This window comes from Aspergillus glaucus (assembly GCF_001890805.1).
Source record: "Aspergillus glaucus CBS 516.65 unplaced genomic scaffold ASPGLscaffold_13, whole genome shotgun sequence".
Classification (NCBI taxonomy): Eukaryota; Fungi; Ascomycota; class Eurotiomycetes; order Eurotiales; family Aspergillaceae; genus Aspergillus; species Aspergillus glaucus.
Window position 1 is genome coordinate 550,172 of NW_019170465.1, and position 16,101 is coordinate 566,272.

The window sequence follows — 16,101 nt, forward strand, 5'->3', positions numbered from 1 at the left end:
AATTTTCCGATTCGGCGCTAAATCTGCATACCGATGTATGGAGTAATCGCTCGCCTCAGGTATCATTGATAAGAGAGCAAAAGATGTATGGATTGAGTATCAAGTTGGATGCAAGACGATATCTAAGCCAGAATGCAATATGTATGTATAAAACCATCTGAAAATTTCTCAATAAACAGGAAAATGGCACGTAGATAAATAGCTGGCAAATGTGTACTCCATAACAATTCAAAAACCAAATTAAAAGCAAAGCAAATGTTCACAGCGACATCTCCGAACTGAACCTCAATGCGCTCCCTTTCCCATAGCTCAAGCCGTTATTGCCGTTGCCAGTATTGTTGTTGATCCCAGGGCTACCCGGCCGACTCGTTGCGGCCCATTTAGGACTCCGCGGTGTACTTGTAGAACGTGTAGATGGTCGGTTCTTGCGAAGCTCCCGTAATTCATCTTCCTTTCTACGTAGCAGATCTTCCCGCGAGGCAAGGATGGTTTCGAGTTCTTCAACGCGCGATAGATGCCGAAATTCGTCGTTCTTCTTGTTGATTTCTCGGAGGCGAATAGCGTCGCCCTCGACCTTGCGTTTAAGTTTCTCGTTCTCGTCGCGCAGTTGACGATTCTCGTTCCCGGATTGGGCGGCCACTTTAGAGGCGTTCTGGTACTGCTCGCGGGTATATTCGGCCTGGTTCTTCTCGTAATCCGCTTTTCGCTCCAGCCCGGCTTGTTCCTTCGCTAAGCGGCGGATTTCTTCCTGCGCCTTTTCTAGCTCTGACATGCTGCCACCGCCTACCTTGAGAGATTCCCTGGCTTTCTCAAGCTCGTGTCTTAGTTCTGTGCGCTCGTCCTTGACCTTTGTGAGCTCCTCCTTCTGTCTTTCTGATCTCTGCTCTGCGGAAGTCTTGGCCTGGTCCGATCGATCACGCTCTTGTCGGACTTTGTGGAGTTCGCGAGTTCGGAATTCATAGCGATGTTGAAGCGCTTCCATTGCTTTCTCCCTCTCCTGTAACCGGGACTGTGTCTCTGCTAGAGTCTTCCGGAGCTTCTCAAGCTCAGCTGCATGTGCAGTCTTCATCTGGACAAGGTTGCTTTCCAGAGCTTGTAGGCCAGTACCCAGTGTTTGGCTGGGGAACTTCGTTGACTCTGCGGTGAGCTGGCTTATGTCTTGGGATGGGTCCACACGTTGCCGTTTGGAAACTGGTGTTTCAGTATCCTCAACCTGTTGTTTTCATGTTAGCCTGGTTCATGGATAGACGGCTATATATCAAAGGCGAGAATAGTGACTTACATATCCACGTTTTTGAGTGGAGGATGTAGGCTCACTCTCAGTGTTGGCCTCACTCTGGTTCCTATTCACAGCAGAATCTAGTTCCTCAGGACTAAATATCTGCAAAGGCTCGATCGCTGGTAGGGGCCAATTTGCGTGAAAATTGTCGGATTGAAGACACGACAAGACTTCTTCGGCGTCTTCACTTACGCCAAGCGCATTGTCTTGGAGATCACCAACCGTATCACGTAGGCGAACGGAATACTGTATGACCAATCGCAGATGCTGAAGCCCAGAGACGTCATGGAAACAGCGCTCGATATGCTCGCTAGTGTTGGAGACAAGGAGACGAATCACTGGTAATAAGCTTCCGTCGCGAGCATAAGTCGTGCGCATGTGCTCGACCGAGGGACTCTTCGCGTTGAAAGACCTATCCAAAGAAATAATTGCGGACGGCCGTTTATAAATCTCGATAACACCTTCACTTTGCGTTGACTGAATTCCGAAGCTTAATGAACCTTTCATCATGGAAACTCCCACGTTGGTGCTAGTCCCCATTTCCTGGCGTGGCCGTGTGTATGTGAGGCCTTTACCCAACAGGTAGCGCTCCAGAATTTGGAGAGTCTTTCCTCCCTGGACCATGATCACGAGGTGCAGATCTCTATCGCTTGCAAGTTGCACAAGGTAGCCTAAGAAGAGAAACTTTGCGCTGGAATACTCCGCCCAAGCCGCTTCTTTTTGCAAATCCGACTCTGACTCGCTGATATGCTCGGCAATATTTAGGTCAGGGTGGATTGACACATTGCTCAGCTTTTCCAGAATCCCCTGTACTCTTGGAACAAGATCCCAGCGCTGTCCAAATATTAGACGAATGCATATCAAAGAAAATCGATTTTGTGCTCACCTCGTTTGCAGCTACGTTTGCATTTGGTCCCGAAGCCCGAACAAACTCCCTAATGAGTTGCGCCCCATCTGCCAGAACGCGTTCATAGTCGTCCTTGACCCTTGAGTCCATCGGAAGTGGTATCGCGAATTCCGACGGCCCAAGGTGAACAGATCCCGGTGAGATATCCTGTACGAGATTGAATGTTAACGCGCTGGGTTGAATAGTTTGCACGGTAGGGTGATCCATCTGAGTTTGCGGCTCGAATGATGTTGCAGGAGCTGGTCCAATGTTTGGTTGCGCAATATGAGCAGGTTCCTTTTCATGTCTAACACTCAGCGGTGCTGTTTCTGGCACCGGTAATGAGGCTGAAGAATCAATATCTCCTGCAGAGGATGGGGTTGCACTAGGTTCTGGATTCTGGGAAAATAGACTGCTTTTAGCGTGCAGCTGGGCATAAGCGTTTCTCATCTTTTCCCTCGGAGTAGCGCCTTCAATATGGCTGTATTTATCCATGATGCTACCGGTGGGAGTTGCCCTTGGGCTTTGGCTTTGGCCGTCCATTGTATTGATTTGTGGATTTCCCGGACGGGTATCACAGGTGGGCAAAGACCTGCGGTTTCCAGCCTGCGAACGTATATCTGTTGAACCTTGAATTTGGCTCGGTACAACTGATTCTGGTATTGTCGAGGCGTGTCTGGTGCGAGCAGCAGTGATAGTCGTGTGGAATGAGTATGTTTCTTAACATAAATGAATCAGCAACCAGACAAATATATTGGGTGGGAAGCACGAACCTGATGATGTAGTACCGCTGGATAAATAGGTTTGAGAGAAATTGGACTGGATGTTTATTGACTGCGTTGGAGCTTGTAATCCAGTGTCCCTTCCCTGAGGACGAAATGAGCGGGATGGTGTATTCTGGGTTTGCGGAGCGGCCAACAAGGCAGGTGGTGTCTCGGCTATCTCAAATTCTTTACCAGGTTTAGACGTTGTTCGTTCTGGGAAAGGCGACCTGTTAAGATTGGCCTTTTCACGTACTCCGACTTCTTTTATCCTTTGTGGCTGTTGGTCTGTCTCAGGAACGCACAGACTATCGGAGCGCGGTTCGTTGTCACCCCCTGGCACAAAAAGAGCACCTTCAGATATGCTTGTTGTCTGCGAAATGTTCAGGGGGGTCTCTTTCGACTCGCCGGGTAGTATGAATTCCTGCGGGATCGGAGATTTTCGTACGTACTCGAACACGGGGATGCTGCGGGACTGTTGGGTGGATGACGGGACGACTCTGGAACTGGATGGGGCCCGTTGCGATGAGCTGAGAAGCAGTGCTCTCGTTTTTGGCGAGCGGACTAGAGGAATATCCTCTTCGTCTGACGACGCAGCGTCAAACGGTACGAAAAGGGGAGAAGCTTGTCGTTGGCTTCGCGGGTAAGGAATATCCTGCTGGATCGGTTGTTGTACTTCGCATTCAACGGGCTCGGTGTTCTCGATTTCGATCACGGAGCTCTGGCTGGGGGTGTCCGACGTTGACGACGATGACGACGGTGAATGCGCTTGCAAAGGCGGCGATGATGGGGCTCTTGTCCGACTGCTTCTCTGTTTCTTTATATCCTCCCAAACCTTGACTGCGACGTCGTTGGCGTTGTCTTTCGGTTCCTAATCGCCAGGCGCGTAAAGTCAGCGAGTGAATGGACTCCACGGAAACGAGCGCTTTTCATCTCAAACCCACCCAGGTTGGCGACCAGGGCCCTTCCCAGTCAATCAGGTATTGCGAATCGGTCTCGTCAAGGATGCACTTGATATCCCACTCCTCGTCGTTTCCACTGTCTTCGTTTTCGCTCTCTTCGGTCTCGTTTTCTTCCTCGTCTTCGCTGGATGATATGATAAGGTTGTTTCTTAATCGCTTCCTTCTGGGTTCGTCTGTATAACGCGCTGGTACAGAGGACGCTTTACGTTTGCGCCACATTATGCGCGGTCAGAGAGCACGGCCGAGGCGAGGTAGTCCATGATGGAGAACGGGAAACGAATAGAGAAGCTGGCTATTATAATGTATACATAGATTTGAGTGAATCAATCCGGAGCCAAACCAGGGCACCACACCGAAAGAAGTCACTGGAGTTGTGAATGTATGGGGGAAGTTGTCAAGATGCACGACAGCTCAGTTGACGGAAGAGCTGCGGGATGATCGCCCGCACGTGATAAGCGCGTTATCTGCCCTATGCCAGTAGCTCTCGAATTTGTATCTGATTTCTAAATTGCTCTATAATCAATAACATATACGTATACTATGTGGCTGTATCTATATAATAATGTTCGCGACTGTAGTCTATAGTTTAGACTCTTGCTCTCGTTCATTCCTCTGTTCATAGCCATAACCGAGTTCAGCAACGCTTCTGATGTTCCGTCTAGCCTCGCCTTGCTCGATAAATGCCTTCCGTATGTCCGGGAAGTGACATCGCAACCATCTTTCCTTCTCTCCCCACAGAGGGGGCAGCTTCCCGGCTCCGTCATTGGCCAGCCCAGGGCGCTTTTCAGCACTCGCGGCCCAGTTGTAAAGTAGGTCGATATTATCCGCATCTTGTGGGTATGGTAGATAATGAAAGAAAGATCCATTACCTTTCTCGGCAATCAAGTCTTTTTCCCAGGCTATCATCTCAGCCTGTGAGGGAAGGCTAAGGCGGCCAGACCAGACACGGGCAAAGACTGCCGCCTGGCTTTCAGCAAACGGGAATGGTACAATCCTCTGTGTCAAGAGAGGAAACACCAGGGTCGGGTTGTATGTATAGAAAAGGTGCTGGTATGTATTTACTGTCCTGCGACCATCGGTGATGACAGGCGGGTCAAGCGAAGACAAGAAGGGAAACGAGTATAGATAGCCGGTGCAGAACACGATTGCATCGATTTCACTTTCAACTTGACCGTTTGCAAACCGAATGGCCCGGTCATGGTTGGCTGACGGTAAAAATTCCACGATCTCAGGGAAATAGATTTTATCGGCAGTTGGAGGCGGCTGCAAGTAAGACTCTGAACGCTCTGAAACCAGCAGCTTCCCCTTGCTGACTTCGCTTATCTGAGCACCAATATCAATCGCAGACGCAGAGCTCCCTACTACCACGACCTTCTTATCACGGAAGATCGGTGGCGAGTCATAGTGCTTGGAATGAGATATGATCTTGGGATACGCCTTATTCCATTCTCGAATGCCGGGAATGTCTGGCAGATAGGTGACATCGTAGTGACCACTGGCAACGACCACGGCATCGTAAGAGTCCGTCTTATCGTCTCCGGTGCGCAAATTCCTTGTCGTCAACGCCCAGCCATTGGCGCCGGAAGGATTTGGTCTCAAGTCTTGTACTTGAATCTCCAGCTGAATCAAGTCTTTCACATCCTCTGCATATCCATGTAGATATTTCTTGATCACCGAGTGCCTCGGGAGAACCTGCTCCTCATCAGGAAATAGCTTATCCGAGAATCGCATCAATTCTTTGGGCAGGTTCGCTTCTAGCGTGTCATAAACGGGGGAGACAAATGTCACCTCGCTTGCCCCGTCCTTTGGACCCGTTTGACTCCAGAAGGGATCCTCAAGCGGCCCATTCGGATTGAGTTGTGGTACCGGAGTGGACAGTTCCTTCTTCAGTGCCCCGGGGGAGTAATTCCACACACCACCAGCGGCGCTCCTCTTCTCGAAGACATCAATCTTATCAAAGCATTTCTCAGCGAGGAGATATCTGGAATCTTGTCAGCGGGTACTCATGTACCCCGTCTAGAATGGGATCCGGGACTCCATACTTGACTGCGGCGAGACCGGAGGGACCAGCACCAATGACCGCGATTCGGCTGACTTGCTTGGATACTGTCATAGTCGGAAACAGAGAGACCTTATCTCGTACATACGATGGGACGACTATGTCTTCTCAATCAGTCCCGGGGCTGGCAACGAGGGTAGCAACAGATATAAGAGAGTTGCAGTGTAGAAGATTGCGGGGTGCGGAGGATGGCATGTGAAAGGTAAGTAATGAGGTGATTGAAGTCTTTTGGCGCGAGATAAGAGAATATCAGCGAGTGAAGGAGAGAATAATCAATTCATATGGGATTCGCCATTGCAGGCATTCGATTGCAAAAGCATTTTATATTGCTGTTAGTTAACTATAGTTATCTACTAGTGCCTGAGGCACATTAGTGTAATCCTATTACATACGGATACATTATCAGCCCGCATTATTATCTCCGATACCTGCAATATTACATCGCCATACCAAAACGTCTTTCGGTGATGCAAGTTAACCTGACAGAAAACGCGTCGTTGAGCCTGCAACAAACCACAGCGCCTGCTGGCTCAGCTTCAGCCTTTTGTCTCACGAATTAAAGCCGGCCTACACTCTTCATTGGCCTTTTTCGGAAATGCGACGATAGGAGGACATGTGCAAACTTCGTCGCGCCCGCAATCATGGACACCAATAACGACCAACCTCCGAGCTCAGACCCCGGGCATCCAACCACGATTCCCATTGCGCAAATAAACCCGGACCTCGATCGTTTATCGGAAAGCTCGATTCGCGCTACAGTAACCCTGGTGTGGCCCTATTCGTCCTCGACCAAGGCGTTCAGTTTCCTGTTGGCGGATCCCGATTTCCGTCTCCGGCGCTCCAATGGACAAGTCAAAGTGGTGCTTCATGGACTTGTAGCAGAGAAGGTCGCGGAGACCCGGGTTGGAATTGGCGATGAGGTTGTGCTTAGCCTAGCAGGGTCCAGGCTGGATAAGAATGAAACCGCGACCCAGACACCAGGCCGATATGTGGCTTGGGATGTGCACTTTGATAATCGCGTGCACCTTGAGGTACATGCGGATTAAGATACTTGGGTTTCGTATGATTACTGACTACTGCTACTAGATTTCTCGTTCGTCGAACCATTACGCAACCGTGAAAGTTGACACTCCCGTCGAACCTGCGCAGCGCATCGAAGAAGAACCCGCACCTCCTGTTACACCTGTGCCTAGCCGAACACGACCTGGGGAACATATCGCGACTGGTGGTTTGGGATCTTGGACGTCTCCGGCTTTCTTCCAGCGTTCCCGCGCGTCGTTCGGTGTTAATTCGAGGCTTGATCCTTTCGCAGAAGAAGATGGGTTTGTTCCGGGGAAAGGCAGAAAACGTCCCAGGTTCAGCATGCGAAGCAGCGAATGGCGCTTCATTGATGAGCCTGCGGATCCTGACGAGAAGGGTAGCCCAGTGGATTGGACAGAGGAACTTGAGGATGAAATCGAATCCGAGCCAGAGCCGGGACAGCTAGAGCCGGAATCGAAGGTTGACAAGGAAAATACAGCCGAAGTTGTCGGGGCGCCTCAAGAAACGCTGATTACAACAGGCTCTTCACCAGGCGCAGAGGCAATTCCTGTTACGACTACTGAGGATACAGCAATAACTGTTGATCGACCAACTTCTGAACCTAGCGCCGATGTGGAACAACCGGCCGAGCAAGATGCGGCTAAAGCTGCAGAGGTTGCCCGTGAAGCTCATGAGAAGGGATTCCATGTCAATGGCTTACATATTCCAATGGATACTCCACGTTTGCTTCCTATCCCGTCTCCTGGTCTTCCGGTACCGTCTCCGCTTGTTTCTGCAGATAACCGACAAGGCTACTTCTCGTCAGCAGCTGCTACTATTGCGCAACTTTCAGCACCCCAGCAAAGTACAACAGCGACGCAATATGAGTCCACAAGAGTCGAAGAAAATGTTGAAACGCGGACACAGATTACCCAAACAGAAACAATTGGTGCGCCTGTTCCTCAGACAACACATGAGGGTGCCGCCGTATCTCTCCACGAGACTGCTCCCGAAGATCCAATAGCAAGTGCTACCCCCGAGCCAGGGGATTTAATAACAGAAGATGATGTTCAGTCTGATGAACGACATGAAACAGCCGCCACAGATGTCCACCAAAATGAACCATCCCCATCTCCCAACATGGAGGCTCCCGTAGAGGAAGAGCCCCATATTGAGCACATTGCAATTCAACCCCCGGAAGATGTTGAAATGGAGGACGCAGAATATCCATTGATTAATAAACAACACGAGAGTGAGGATGATGAGGAAGACGATGAGGATTCCCAGGAAGAGGCGTCGGATGAAGAGAGTGGCGTTGAAGAAATAGAGGGAGAAAGCGAGAATGTAAGTGAAGAAGACGACGAAGAAGAGAAAGAAGATGATGAAGAGGAAGGAGCTCGTGCCAACCAAGCTATCGACATGCGGAGTCATGAACTACATAATGGACAGTATGCAACAGACAGCACGGAAAGTCCCAATAAAACCGCTCAATCGCAAGCAGAAGCCTATAGCGAGTCAAAGGACCAACGTCATCATATTGAAGAAGATGAAGAGGTGGATGTTGAGGACGAGGATGAGAATGAAGAAGACGAAGAGATGGATGACGAAGAGGCATCTGAAGGGGATTACGAATCTGGGTATGTGTATGAGAATGACGACGAAGACGATGTCGATTCAGAATCAGAATCAGACGACGAGCAGTATCAAGTTCAGCCTCCACAAAATAATACCCAACCAGAAATCATTGTTCTGGACAGTGATGACGAAGACGAACAGCCCGATGCGAGTTCCCAAGCACGGACGCGCGCACCTCCCATACAAGGACAGCCTGCTTCTGACCAAGAACAGTCTGACGATGAAAGCCACGCAGAGGAAGAGGATTGGACTTCTGACGAGGAAGGTGAAGATGAGGTTATGGCTGAGAGAGAATATGATGATGAAAAAGACCATCACGTTGAGGACGAGGACGACTACGTTGAAGACGAAGAAGTAGCGGCTGAAGAAGAAACAGTGAAAGATGGCGGTCAAGACCACTATGTTGAGGATGACGATGAGGATGACTACAGCATGGATGAGGAAGAACCGGCTGGAGTTGGATCAGCGAGGGGTGATGAGCAGGGCCACTACGTTGAGGAAGAAGAAGAGTCGGCCGAAGAGGAAGCAATGAGAGATGAAGAACGGGCTGACCAAGTTAAAATGGTTGAACGGACACGCCGGACCGAAAATGAGCAAGTAGCAGAGCCGACCAGTGATGACCAGGAGCAAGGCAGCCTAGCAGAGGACGAGCAGAAGCAGGACGAACGAGAGCATGGTAAACAGGATGTTGAAGCCACAACTTCAGCTGAATATGAAATAGTGACATGCCCTGACGTCGACGAGTCAGCCGCTGGAAAACATCATGAGGAAGCACAAGTTACAGAAGACCTTCGGCAGTATTCCGAACAGGATCTTCATGAAAATCCTTGTACGCATACCCCTCGAGAAACGACTCCTGGAGCCGCCTCGTATCAATCTGAAACCATCCGAGATGACGTCGGTTCGAGTGGAAGGCAAGAAGTCGAAGAGGGTGAAGTTAGGTTTGAAGAGCCCTCGAGGACAGTAGAGTTGGATCAAGATAAGGACTCTGGGTTATGGTACGATGGCGCCAGATCTCCACGAGTTGGGCATGACACTACGACTATTACTACTGAGACATTTGAACCCTCGGGTCTTTCGGTCCATGACCGACAAACGGATGATACTGTGGAAACCGAATATAGCCATCAGGGTTTCGAAAACTACTCTATAAACGAGAAAGCTATCACATCTCAGGATCGGGCGCCCTCACACGAACAAGCTGAGATTCTGGCAGAGGATGACGAGGCAATGGTCGAAGCGCCCGACGTCCCAGAAGCGAACAATGTACTGCCAACCACGGAGCAGGAACCCAGATCTCGTTCCGCTTCAGTCTCCGAACATGAATGGGCCGAAGCCAACGAATACACAGTGGACGATGTTCGAGCCCAGGAAGAGCAAGAACCTAGGTCTCCTTCCGCTTCAATCTCTCAACACGAGTGGGCCGAAGCCAACGAATACGCAGCGGATGAAGCGCAGGAAGCCGCAAACGAAGAAACCTCCCTTCAACTACAGCTACAAGATGAAACACGCGTTCGCGAATCAATTGAAGAATCAGATAGCTATACCCAGCACCCCGCAGGCCCAGATCGTCGCTATCCCGGGCTCCGCAGCAAACACTCCTACTACGCGCCTCTCTCTACTCTCGTCGACCACTTCGATGCCCTAATCGATGCGGTTTCCGTCGTATCCGAAACATCTCCCATAATCCACTCCGCGTCTGGGAACAAAGACTACTCACTGACACTATACCTCACCGATCCCTCCATGGTCGGCACCACGCTCACCGCACAAATCTTCCGCCCTCACCTCGAAGCCCTCCCCTCCGTATCCGAAGGCGACATTATCCTGCTCCGCAATTTCAAAGTCAAGAGCTTCAATCACTACATGATGCTTGTCTCCTCCGATACAAGCGCATGGGCCGTTTTCAGCCCTTCCCAAGATGAAGCACAAATGACCGGCCCACCAGTTGAATACGACGACGAAGAACGCACCCACGTATCCTACCTTCGCGACTGGTACCAGTCAGACGGCGCAGCTATGATCGTGGATAACCAGCTACAAGCATCAATCGTGGAAGCCAGCAGGGAAATGACGCCTATGAGTAGTGTTGCGGCTAGTGATACCGCTAGTCTTGATGATTTTCCGGGCCGTGAGGGGCGTCGTGACTCAACTCGGAGGGATCGACGGGGGAGGAAGTCGCATCGGAGGATCACTATTCATGAGTTGAGGGATGGGAGGAGGTATACTGAGATTGGGTCGCCGTCGGATCCGGAGAGTATTCATGAGCTCAGGGATGGGACTGTTTATGCGCATCTTTAGTGGACGGAGAGCTGGTCCGGGCTCTTCTGTCTTGATGCATTTGGATACCATTATGTACCTATTAACTTTCAATAATTCTGAATTCCTTTTAGGAATAACTTTGCTAACAATGTATTCTTGGGTTTAATCCGTTAGAGGACCTTGATGACGCTATTTCAAAACAACTTCCCTGATTTCCTTCAGGAGTACAAATCCATGCAAAGCGCAACAAGGTCTATTCGCTGTCTGTACACTATCTAAATTCTCGCGTTGTTTGGCACGAAATATTCAGCCCTAACGGCTGTTCTAATCAATTGATTGGCGATGGCCGTCGGAGGTGGCAGTCGCAAGCCACCTTCCTTATATTCAGGACCAGCCTCCACACCCAAAGGACTTATTCCTACTCTCAGAGCCTCCTCGACCTCCTCAACCTCGAACCACCGTGCATCTTCAAGCTCCGGGTCGTGTTCCAAGCAAATCGTTTCATGAGCTGGATCGCTACATTGTGCCACTGCTCCGATCATCAAATTAGCCGGGTAGGGCCACGGCTGCGATGAGTGGATGACAACGCGCGAAAGCTGCACGCCCGCCTCCTCCCACACCTCTCTCCGAACGGCATCCTCGATTGACTCTGCAGGTTCGATGAAACCGGCCAATGTCGAGTACCAGTTCGGTGGGAAACGCTTGGAGCGGCCGAGCAGAACCCGCTTACCGTCAGAGGAAAGGACAGCGACGATGATGGTTGGGTCAGTACGCGGGAAGGACAGGTTTGATATAGTAGTACGTGTGTTGCAGACTGGCTTCTCTGGCGACTTTCCTTGGGCTGCGAAAGCAGCATCCGTTGGTGGGCAGGCACGTTTGGTTCCGGAGTTTACGGAGAGGGTAGGGCTGCCGCAGGTACCGCAGAAACTGTTCCGGGTGTTCCAGTCAGCGAGCGCGCGGGCTTGTGCGTAAATGGCAGCTAAAGTATGTGAGCAGGTCATCAACTCAGAATTGAGAATGTGGACGGACCTTCATCGGCAGAAAGAGTCATGACCACCCTAGTTTGAAGGAAACTCAATCCCTTTGCTTCCAAGGCGCTGATGACATCCTTTGCGTGGGTCTGCTGCTCTTCGGACCCCTTGGGGGTCACATCCACGGCAAAGTACGGTGTCCCGGAGTATATCTTCCAGGTCAGGCTGTCAGCCTTCCGGCTCTCGTCCATTCCGAGGAAAATGACATGCGGATTCGTCTTGCGGGAGTCGAAGTTCTTGATCGTTTCCTCTTCGGACTGGTCATAGAGATCCTCGGGCACCAACTTGCGCACATCCGTATACGGGGCAAGGTATAGCTCAGAGGGCGTCTTGGTCAACGGCGCAAGGCTATTCAAGAGAACAAAACGAGTGGAAGGGTGTTTCAATGCAGCCGAGAGAAACGAATATTCCGTGCGCAAGAAGGACAACCGGTTCAGCGGGGAGCCTGGCAGCATAGTTAGTACACGATTCGCACATGCTTCCCGGGTGGTACAGGCGCTCATACTGGAGAAATAATTCACAGTCTCCCTTCCAAAATGTCGAGACAACATTGATTCGGCTTGCGTATGGGCAGGCGTGGGGATCTGGGGGAAAGTGCTCATAATGTCACTGTAAGGAAGCTAGACGCAAGACACAGAATAAAAAAGAGATATGCACAAATAAACACCAAAGCAGATTCTATATAAGGAACCAAATTTCTGTACAAAGCTGTATATGGAAAGATGAAAAGGAGAAAGTCGTGATTGAAGCCAAATTCCAGGGCCGAGGAGAGCGCATTAATCAGCCGGGCTGCGTTCCGATGTATTCGGAATACAATTTTACGGCCCAGAGTTGCAGGAAACTGTTGTAATTAATGATAATGCGCTGACACTGGAGGGGCAGCTCCCCACACACGTGATCTACGTCATTCCAGTCTCCAATTCTCTTATCAGAACGAGAAGCAGAAAAAACAGCAGAATATCGCATCCTCTCTTTTCGATAAGGATATACAGCTGGTGTTGGTAAGTTAATGTCCCGTTATGTTCTCTGGGCTCATCTGCTATTCTTCACGGAATATACCCTCAACTTCCTCCGGTGCGGGGTGCTTGCGTGCCGGGTTTTCTTTATTCAGCGGTCGTGATTGCTAACCCTTTTCAATCCTCAGCTAATAAAGTCTACCAAGCGCCGACCTTAGGAATTGAATATATTTAACCGTGCGGACTGGTCGATATCACGGGTTATCCACCATGGGTCACCTAGTCACTCTCGCAACCTGGTGCGCAACCCCGAATCCACTTGACTAGCCATCTCCTCACAAATCCTCATTGACTAACTGCTATAGCTCCCTCAACCAATGGGCTCTTGACTTTGAGGGAAATGCAGAGCGCATCATTGAGAGTATCCGCCAGGCCAAGGCAGCCGGTGCGACTCTGCGGGTTGGTCCAGAGCTCGAGATTACCGGTATGAACAAAGGTTGATATGGAATATGGCGCGGACGTCGCATTGACATTGTGCAGGATATGGCGCGTTGGATGCTTTCTTAGAAGGCGATACGTTCTTGCACTCTTGGGAGATGTTTGCTCGCATCATCGACCACCCCGATTGCCAGGATATCGTGGTCGACGTGGGTATGCCTGTTCGTCACAGGAACGTGCACTACAACTGTCGGTGGGTAAACGCTCGACTCTAGTCTTGGGATCCCGGATACTGACGAGATTTGCTCTATCAAGCGTGATCTTCTACAACCGCAAGATCGTCCTGATTCGCCCTAAGATGTGGCTTGCCAATGGTTTGTACAAGCCCACCACTATCACTCCAATTGATTGCTAATGATGCTTTCCTAATTAGACGGAAACTACCGCGAGTTCAGACATTTCACCCCTTGGCAGCGTCCCCAAGAAATCGAAGATTACTACCTGGAACGAATTGTGGGTAAAATCACTGGGCAGTACAAGGTTCCCTTTGGCGATGCAGTCATCAGCACACGGGACACTTGCTTGGGTCTGGAGACTTGCGAAGAGCTGTTTACACCAAACGGGTATGCACATGTATTCAGACTGTAAGCGACACGGCTTTACTAACTCGTTGATCAGCCCTCACATTCCATATGGCCTTGCGGGTATGGCTTGCTTCCCGTGTTGCATTTGCATCTCAATCGTACTCACGTTTTATAGGTGTGGAAATCATCTCGAACTCGTCGGGCAGTCACCACGAACTCAGAAAACTTGATACCCGTGTCAACTTGATTTCACAAGCTACAAAACAGGTAAGGTCTTGTTTTCCAATTGTGTTCTCCATGACCAGGCTAACGATATCTGTAGAGTGGAGGTATTTACTTGTATGCCAACCAACAAGGCTGTGACGGTGATCGGCTCTACTATGACGGGTGTGCAATGATTGTGATCAACGGCGACATTGTGGCTCAGGGAAGCCAGTTCTCTCTTAATGACGTGGAAGTCGTCACTGCTACCGTTGATATCGAAGAGGTCCGGACGCACCGCTCCAGCATTAGTCGCGGCATGCAAGCAGCGAGACAGCCTCCTTATATTCGTCTCGATCTGGACACAAGACTCTCACGCCAGGACGAGGATGCTGAACCAAGCCTTTCACCATCTGAACCTTTCAAGCCGCGCTACCATGCCCCAGAGGAAGAGATTGCTCTTGGTCCCGCATGCTGGCTATGGGACTATCTTCGAAGAAGCGGTGCTGTTGGGTTCTTCCTTCCACTGAGTGGCGGTATTGACAGTTGTGCTACAGCTGTCATTGTACACTCTATGTGTAGGGAGGTCATTAAAGCAATTGGTCAAGGGAATGAACAAGTGATTAAAGACGCTCGCAGGCTCTGCGCTGAGCCCGAGGACTCGACCTGGCTTCCTAGCACGAGCCAGGAACTCTGCAAGTATGGTCCTACTTTCTTATGTTGGAATTGAACTTCACTGACATCTTACTAGCCGCATCTTCTGCACCAGCTACATGGGTACGCAGAACTCAAGCAAGGAAACAAGAGAACGATCCAAGACACTCTCCACGGATATCGGATCCTACCACATTGACTTCAACTTCGATACCATTGTAACCGCCTTGACGAACCTCTTTAGTGTTGTCACCAATTTCCAGCCTCGCTTCAAGGTCCACGGCGGTGGGAGGGCTGAGAATGCCGCTTTACAAAATGTGCAGGCTCGTTTGAGAATGGTCCTGTCGTACTTGTTTGCGTCTTTGCTTCCCACCGTTCGCCAGCGCCCAGGAGGTGGTGGATTACTTGTTTTGGCATCGTCCAACGTTGATGGTATGTTCTTCTCTTCCTTTACCTCTAAAGATACTTGCTAACATTACTGCAGAATGGTATGTAGAATATCCCTTAAGAAGCCTTCGTAACCCCCAAGTCCTCCATTTGTATGATGTTCTCAATCACTGACCGTTTCAGCTTGCGTGGCTACCTGACCAAGTACGATGCCAGTAGCGCAGACGTAAGCCCATCCTAAGCCTTCTGTCAAGATATTAATGCTAATCTAACCCTTCAGCTCAACCCCATTGGCTCCATAAGCAAAGTCGACCTCAAAAAATTCATCGCCTGGGCCCGCGACAACTTCGAAGTCCCCGTCCTTGACGAATTCCTCCACGCCACCCCAACCGCCGAACTCGAGCCTATCACCTCCACCTACGTCCAATCCGACGAAGCAGACATGGGCGTTACCTACGCCGAGCTCTCGACATTCGGATACCTGCGCAAGATCGCAAAGGCGGGGCCCTGGACGATGTACGAAAAGTTGCTGCATCTCTGGGGTAACGAGTACAGCCCCAGGGAGATTTATGAGAAGACTCGGCATTTCTTCTATAACTATGCCATTAACCGGCATAAGATGACGGTTTTGACGCCGAGTTATCACGCGGAGCAGTATTCGCCCGAGGATAATAGGCATGATTTGAGACAGTTCTTGTGTAAGTTCTATTCTTTCCTGTGCAAATACTACGGTGGAACTGACTAGAACAGATCCCTCGTTTACGTGGGCATACAAGAAGATGGAAGACAGTGTCAAGTACTGGGAATCTAAGGGCTGGACTGCTGGGAAGGTGCAGAAGAACGTCAAGGAAGACTAGATTGGTATTAGCTTCAATCCAAGATTTTTTAAAAAAAAAAATAGAATAAAGATTATACTACTGGGTCTCTGATGAAAAAAAAAAAAAAAAAAAAAAAAAAAAAGCCTCTCCTGCATTGATGGAAAAGTT

At 50.1% G+C, this 16,101-nt stretch overlaps 6 protein-coding genes across 6 annotated transcripts; 2 read left to right on the forward strand and 4 right to left on the reverse strand.

Moving 5' to 3' along the window:
- Positions 1-259: 259 nt before the first annotated feature.
- Positions 260-2,660, reverse strand: ASPGLDRAFT_128787 (uncharacterized protein; the record flags this gene model as incomplete). The annotated part of the gene is made up of 3 exons (XM_022540829.1): positions 260-1,213; positions 1,283-2,113; positions 2,166-2,660. 3 exons carry the CDS (start codon positions 2,658-2,660, stop codon positions 260-262), a joined length of 2,280 nt encoding a protein of 759 aa, XP_022399863.1.
- A 218-nt stretch (positions 2,661-2,878) lies between these two features.
- ASPGLDRAFT_465039 (uncharacterized protein) lies at positions 2,879-4,267 on the reverse strand. Its single transcript, XM_022546457.1, has 4 exons — positions 3,871-4,267; positions 3,183-3,797; positions 2,939-3,115; positions 2,879-2,884 (listed from the first exon to the last, which is right to left on the reverse strand). The coding sequence occupies exons 1-3, from the start codon at positions 4,105-4,107 to the stop codon at positions 3,104-3,106; spliced, it is 864 nt and encodes a 287-aa protein (XP_022399864.1). The 5' UTR covers positions 4,108-4,267; the 3' UTR covers positions 2,879-2,884; positions 2,939-3,103.
- Positions 4,268-4,330: 63 nt separating this feature from the next.
- ASPGLDRAFT_173728 (putative flavin dependent monooxygenase) lies at positions 4,331-6,230 on the reverse strand. The gene is made up of 2 exons (XM_022542800.1): positions 5,931-6,230; positions 4,331-5,869 (listed from the first exon to the last, which is right to left on the reverse strand). The coding sequence occupies exons 1-2, from the start codon at positions 5,999-6,001 to the stop codon at positions 4,468-4,470; spliced, it is 1,473 nt and encodes a 490-aa protein (XP_022399865.1). The 5' UTR covers positions 6,002-6,230; the 3' UTR covers positions 4,331-4,467.
- Positions 6,231-6,588: 358 nt separating this feature from the next.
- On the forward strand, positions 6,589-10,903 carry ASPGLDRAFT_26761 (uncharacterized protein; the record flags this gene model as incomplete). Its single annotated transcript, XM_022543602.1, has 2 exons — positions 6,589-6,978; positions 7,034-10,903. 2 exons carry the CDS (start codon positions 6,589-6,591, stop codon positions 10,901-10,903), a joined length of 4,260 nt encoding a protein of 1,419 aa, XP_022399866.1.
- Positions 10,665-12,618, reverse strand: ASPGLDRAFT_48548 (NAD(+) diphosphatase). The gene is made up of 3 exons (XM_022546918.1): positions 12,401-12,618; positions 11,894-12,340; positions 10,665-11,843 (listed from the first exon to the last, which is right to left on the reverse strand). Exons 1-3 carry the CDS (start codon positions 12,495-12,497, stop codon positions 11,140-11,142), a joined length of 1,248 nt encoding a protein of 415 aa, XP_022399867.1. The 5' UTR covers positions 12,498-12,618; the 3' UTR covers positions 10,665-11,139.
- A 159-nt stretch (positions 12,619-12,777) lies between these two features.
- On the forward strand, positions 12,778-16,037 carry ASPGLDRAFT_48549 (glutamine-dependent NAD(+) synthetase). The gene is made up of 14 exons (XM_022546919.1): positions 12,778-12,896; positions 13,040-13,150; positions 13,217-13,335; positions 13,392-13,542; positions 13,605-13,663; positions 13,723-13,912; positions 13,968-13,993; positions 14,049-14,140; positions 14,196-14,773; positions 14,826-15,160; positions 15,213-15,216; positions 15,299-15,341; positions 15,396-15,813; positions 15,866-16,037. Exons 2-14 carry the CDS (start codon positions 13,122-13,124, stop codon positions 15,970-15,972), a joined length of 2,151 nt encoding a protein of 716 aa, XP_022399868.1. The 5' UTR covers positions 12,778-12,896; positions 13,040-13,121; the 3' UTR covers positions 15,973-16,037.
- The last annotated feature ends 64 nt before the right edge of the window (positions 16,038-16,101 follow it).

Bases quoted from the DNA above. Each gene is read 5' to 3' on its own strand.
- ASPGLDRAFT_173728 (XM_022542800.1), bottom strand. From the start codon at position 6,001: ATGACAGTATCCAAGCAAGTCAGCCGAATCGCGGTCATTGGTGCTGGT. The intron at 5,870-5,930 runs GTATGGAGTCCC...ACAAGATTCCAG, and splicing joins TCCGGTCTCGCCGCAGTCAA to ATATCTCCTCGCTGAGAAAT.
- ASPGLDRAFT_48548 (XM_022546918.1), bottom strand. From the start codon at position 12,497: ATGAGCACTTTCCCCCAGATCCCCACGCCTGCCCATACGCAAGCCGAA. The intron at 12,341-12,400 runs GTATGAGCGCCT...CTATGCTGCCAG, and splicing joins GACTGTGAATTATTTCTCCA to GCTCCCCGCTGAACCGGTTG. The intron at 11,844-11,893 runs GTCCGTCCACAT...CACATACTTTAG, and splicing joins GACTCTTTCTGCCGATGAAG to CTGCCATTTACGCACAAGCC.
- ASPGLDRAFT_465039 (XM_022546457.1), bottom strand. From the start codon at position 4,107: ATGTGGCGCAAACGTAAAGCGTCCTCTGTACCAGCGCGTTATACAGAC. The intron at 3,798-3,870 runs GTGGGTTTGAGA...CCTGGCGATTAG, and splicing joins GGCCCTGGTCGCCAACCTGG to GAACCGAAAGACAACGCCAA.
- ASPGLDRAFT_48549 (XM_022546919.1), top strand. From the start codon at position 13,122: ATGGGTCACCTAGTCACTCTCGCAACCTG. The intron at 13,994-14,048 runs GTATGGCTTGCT...CACGTTTTATAG, and splicing joins CATTCCATATGGCCTTGCGG to GTGTGGAAATCATCTCGAAC. The intron at 15,342-15,395 runs GTAAGCCCATCC...CTAACCCTTCAG, and splicing joins ACGATGCCAGTAGCGCAGAC to CTCAACCCCATTGGCTCCAT.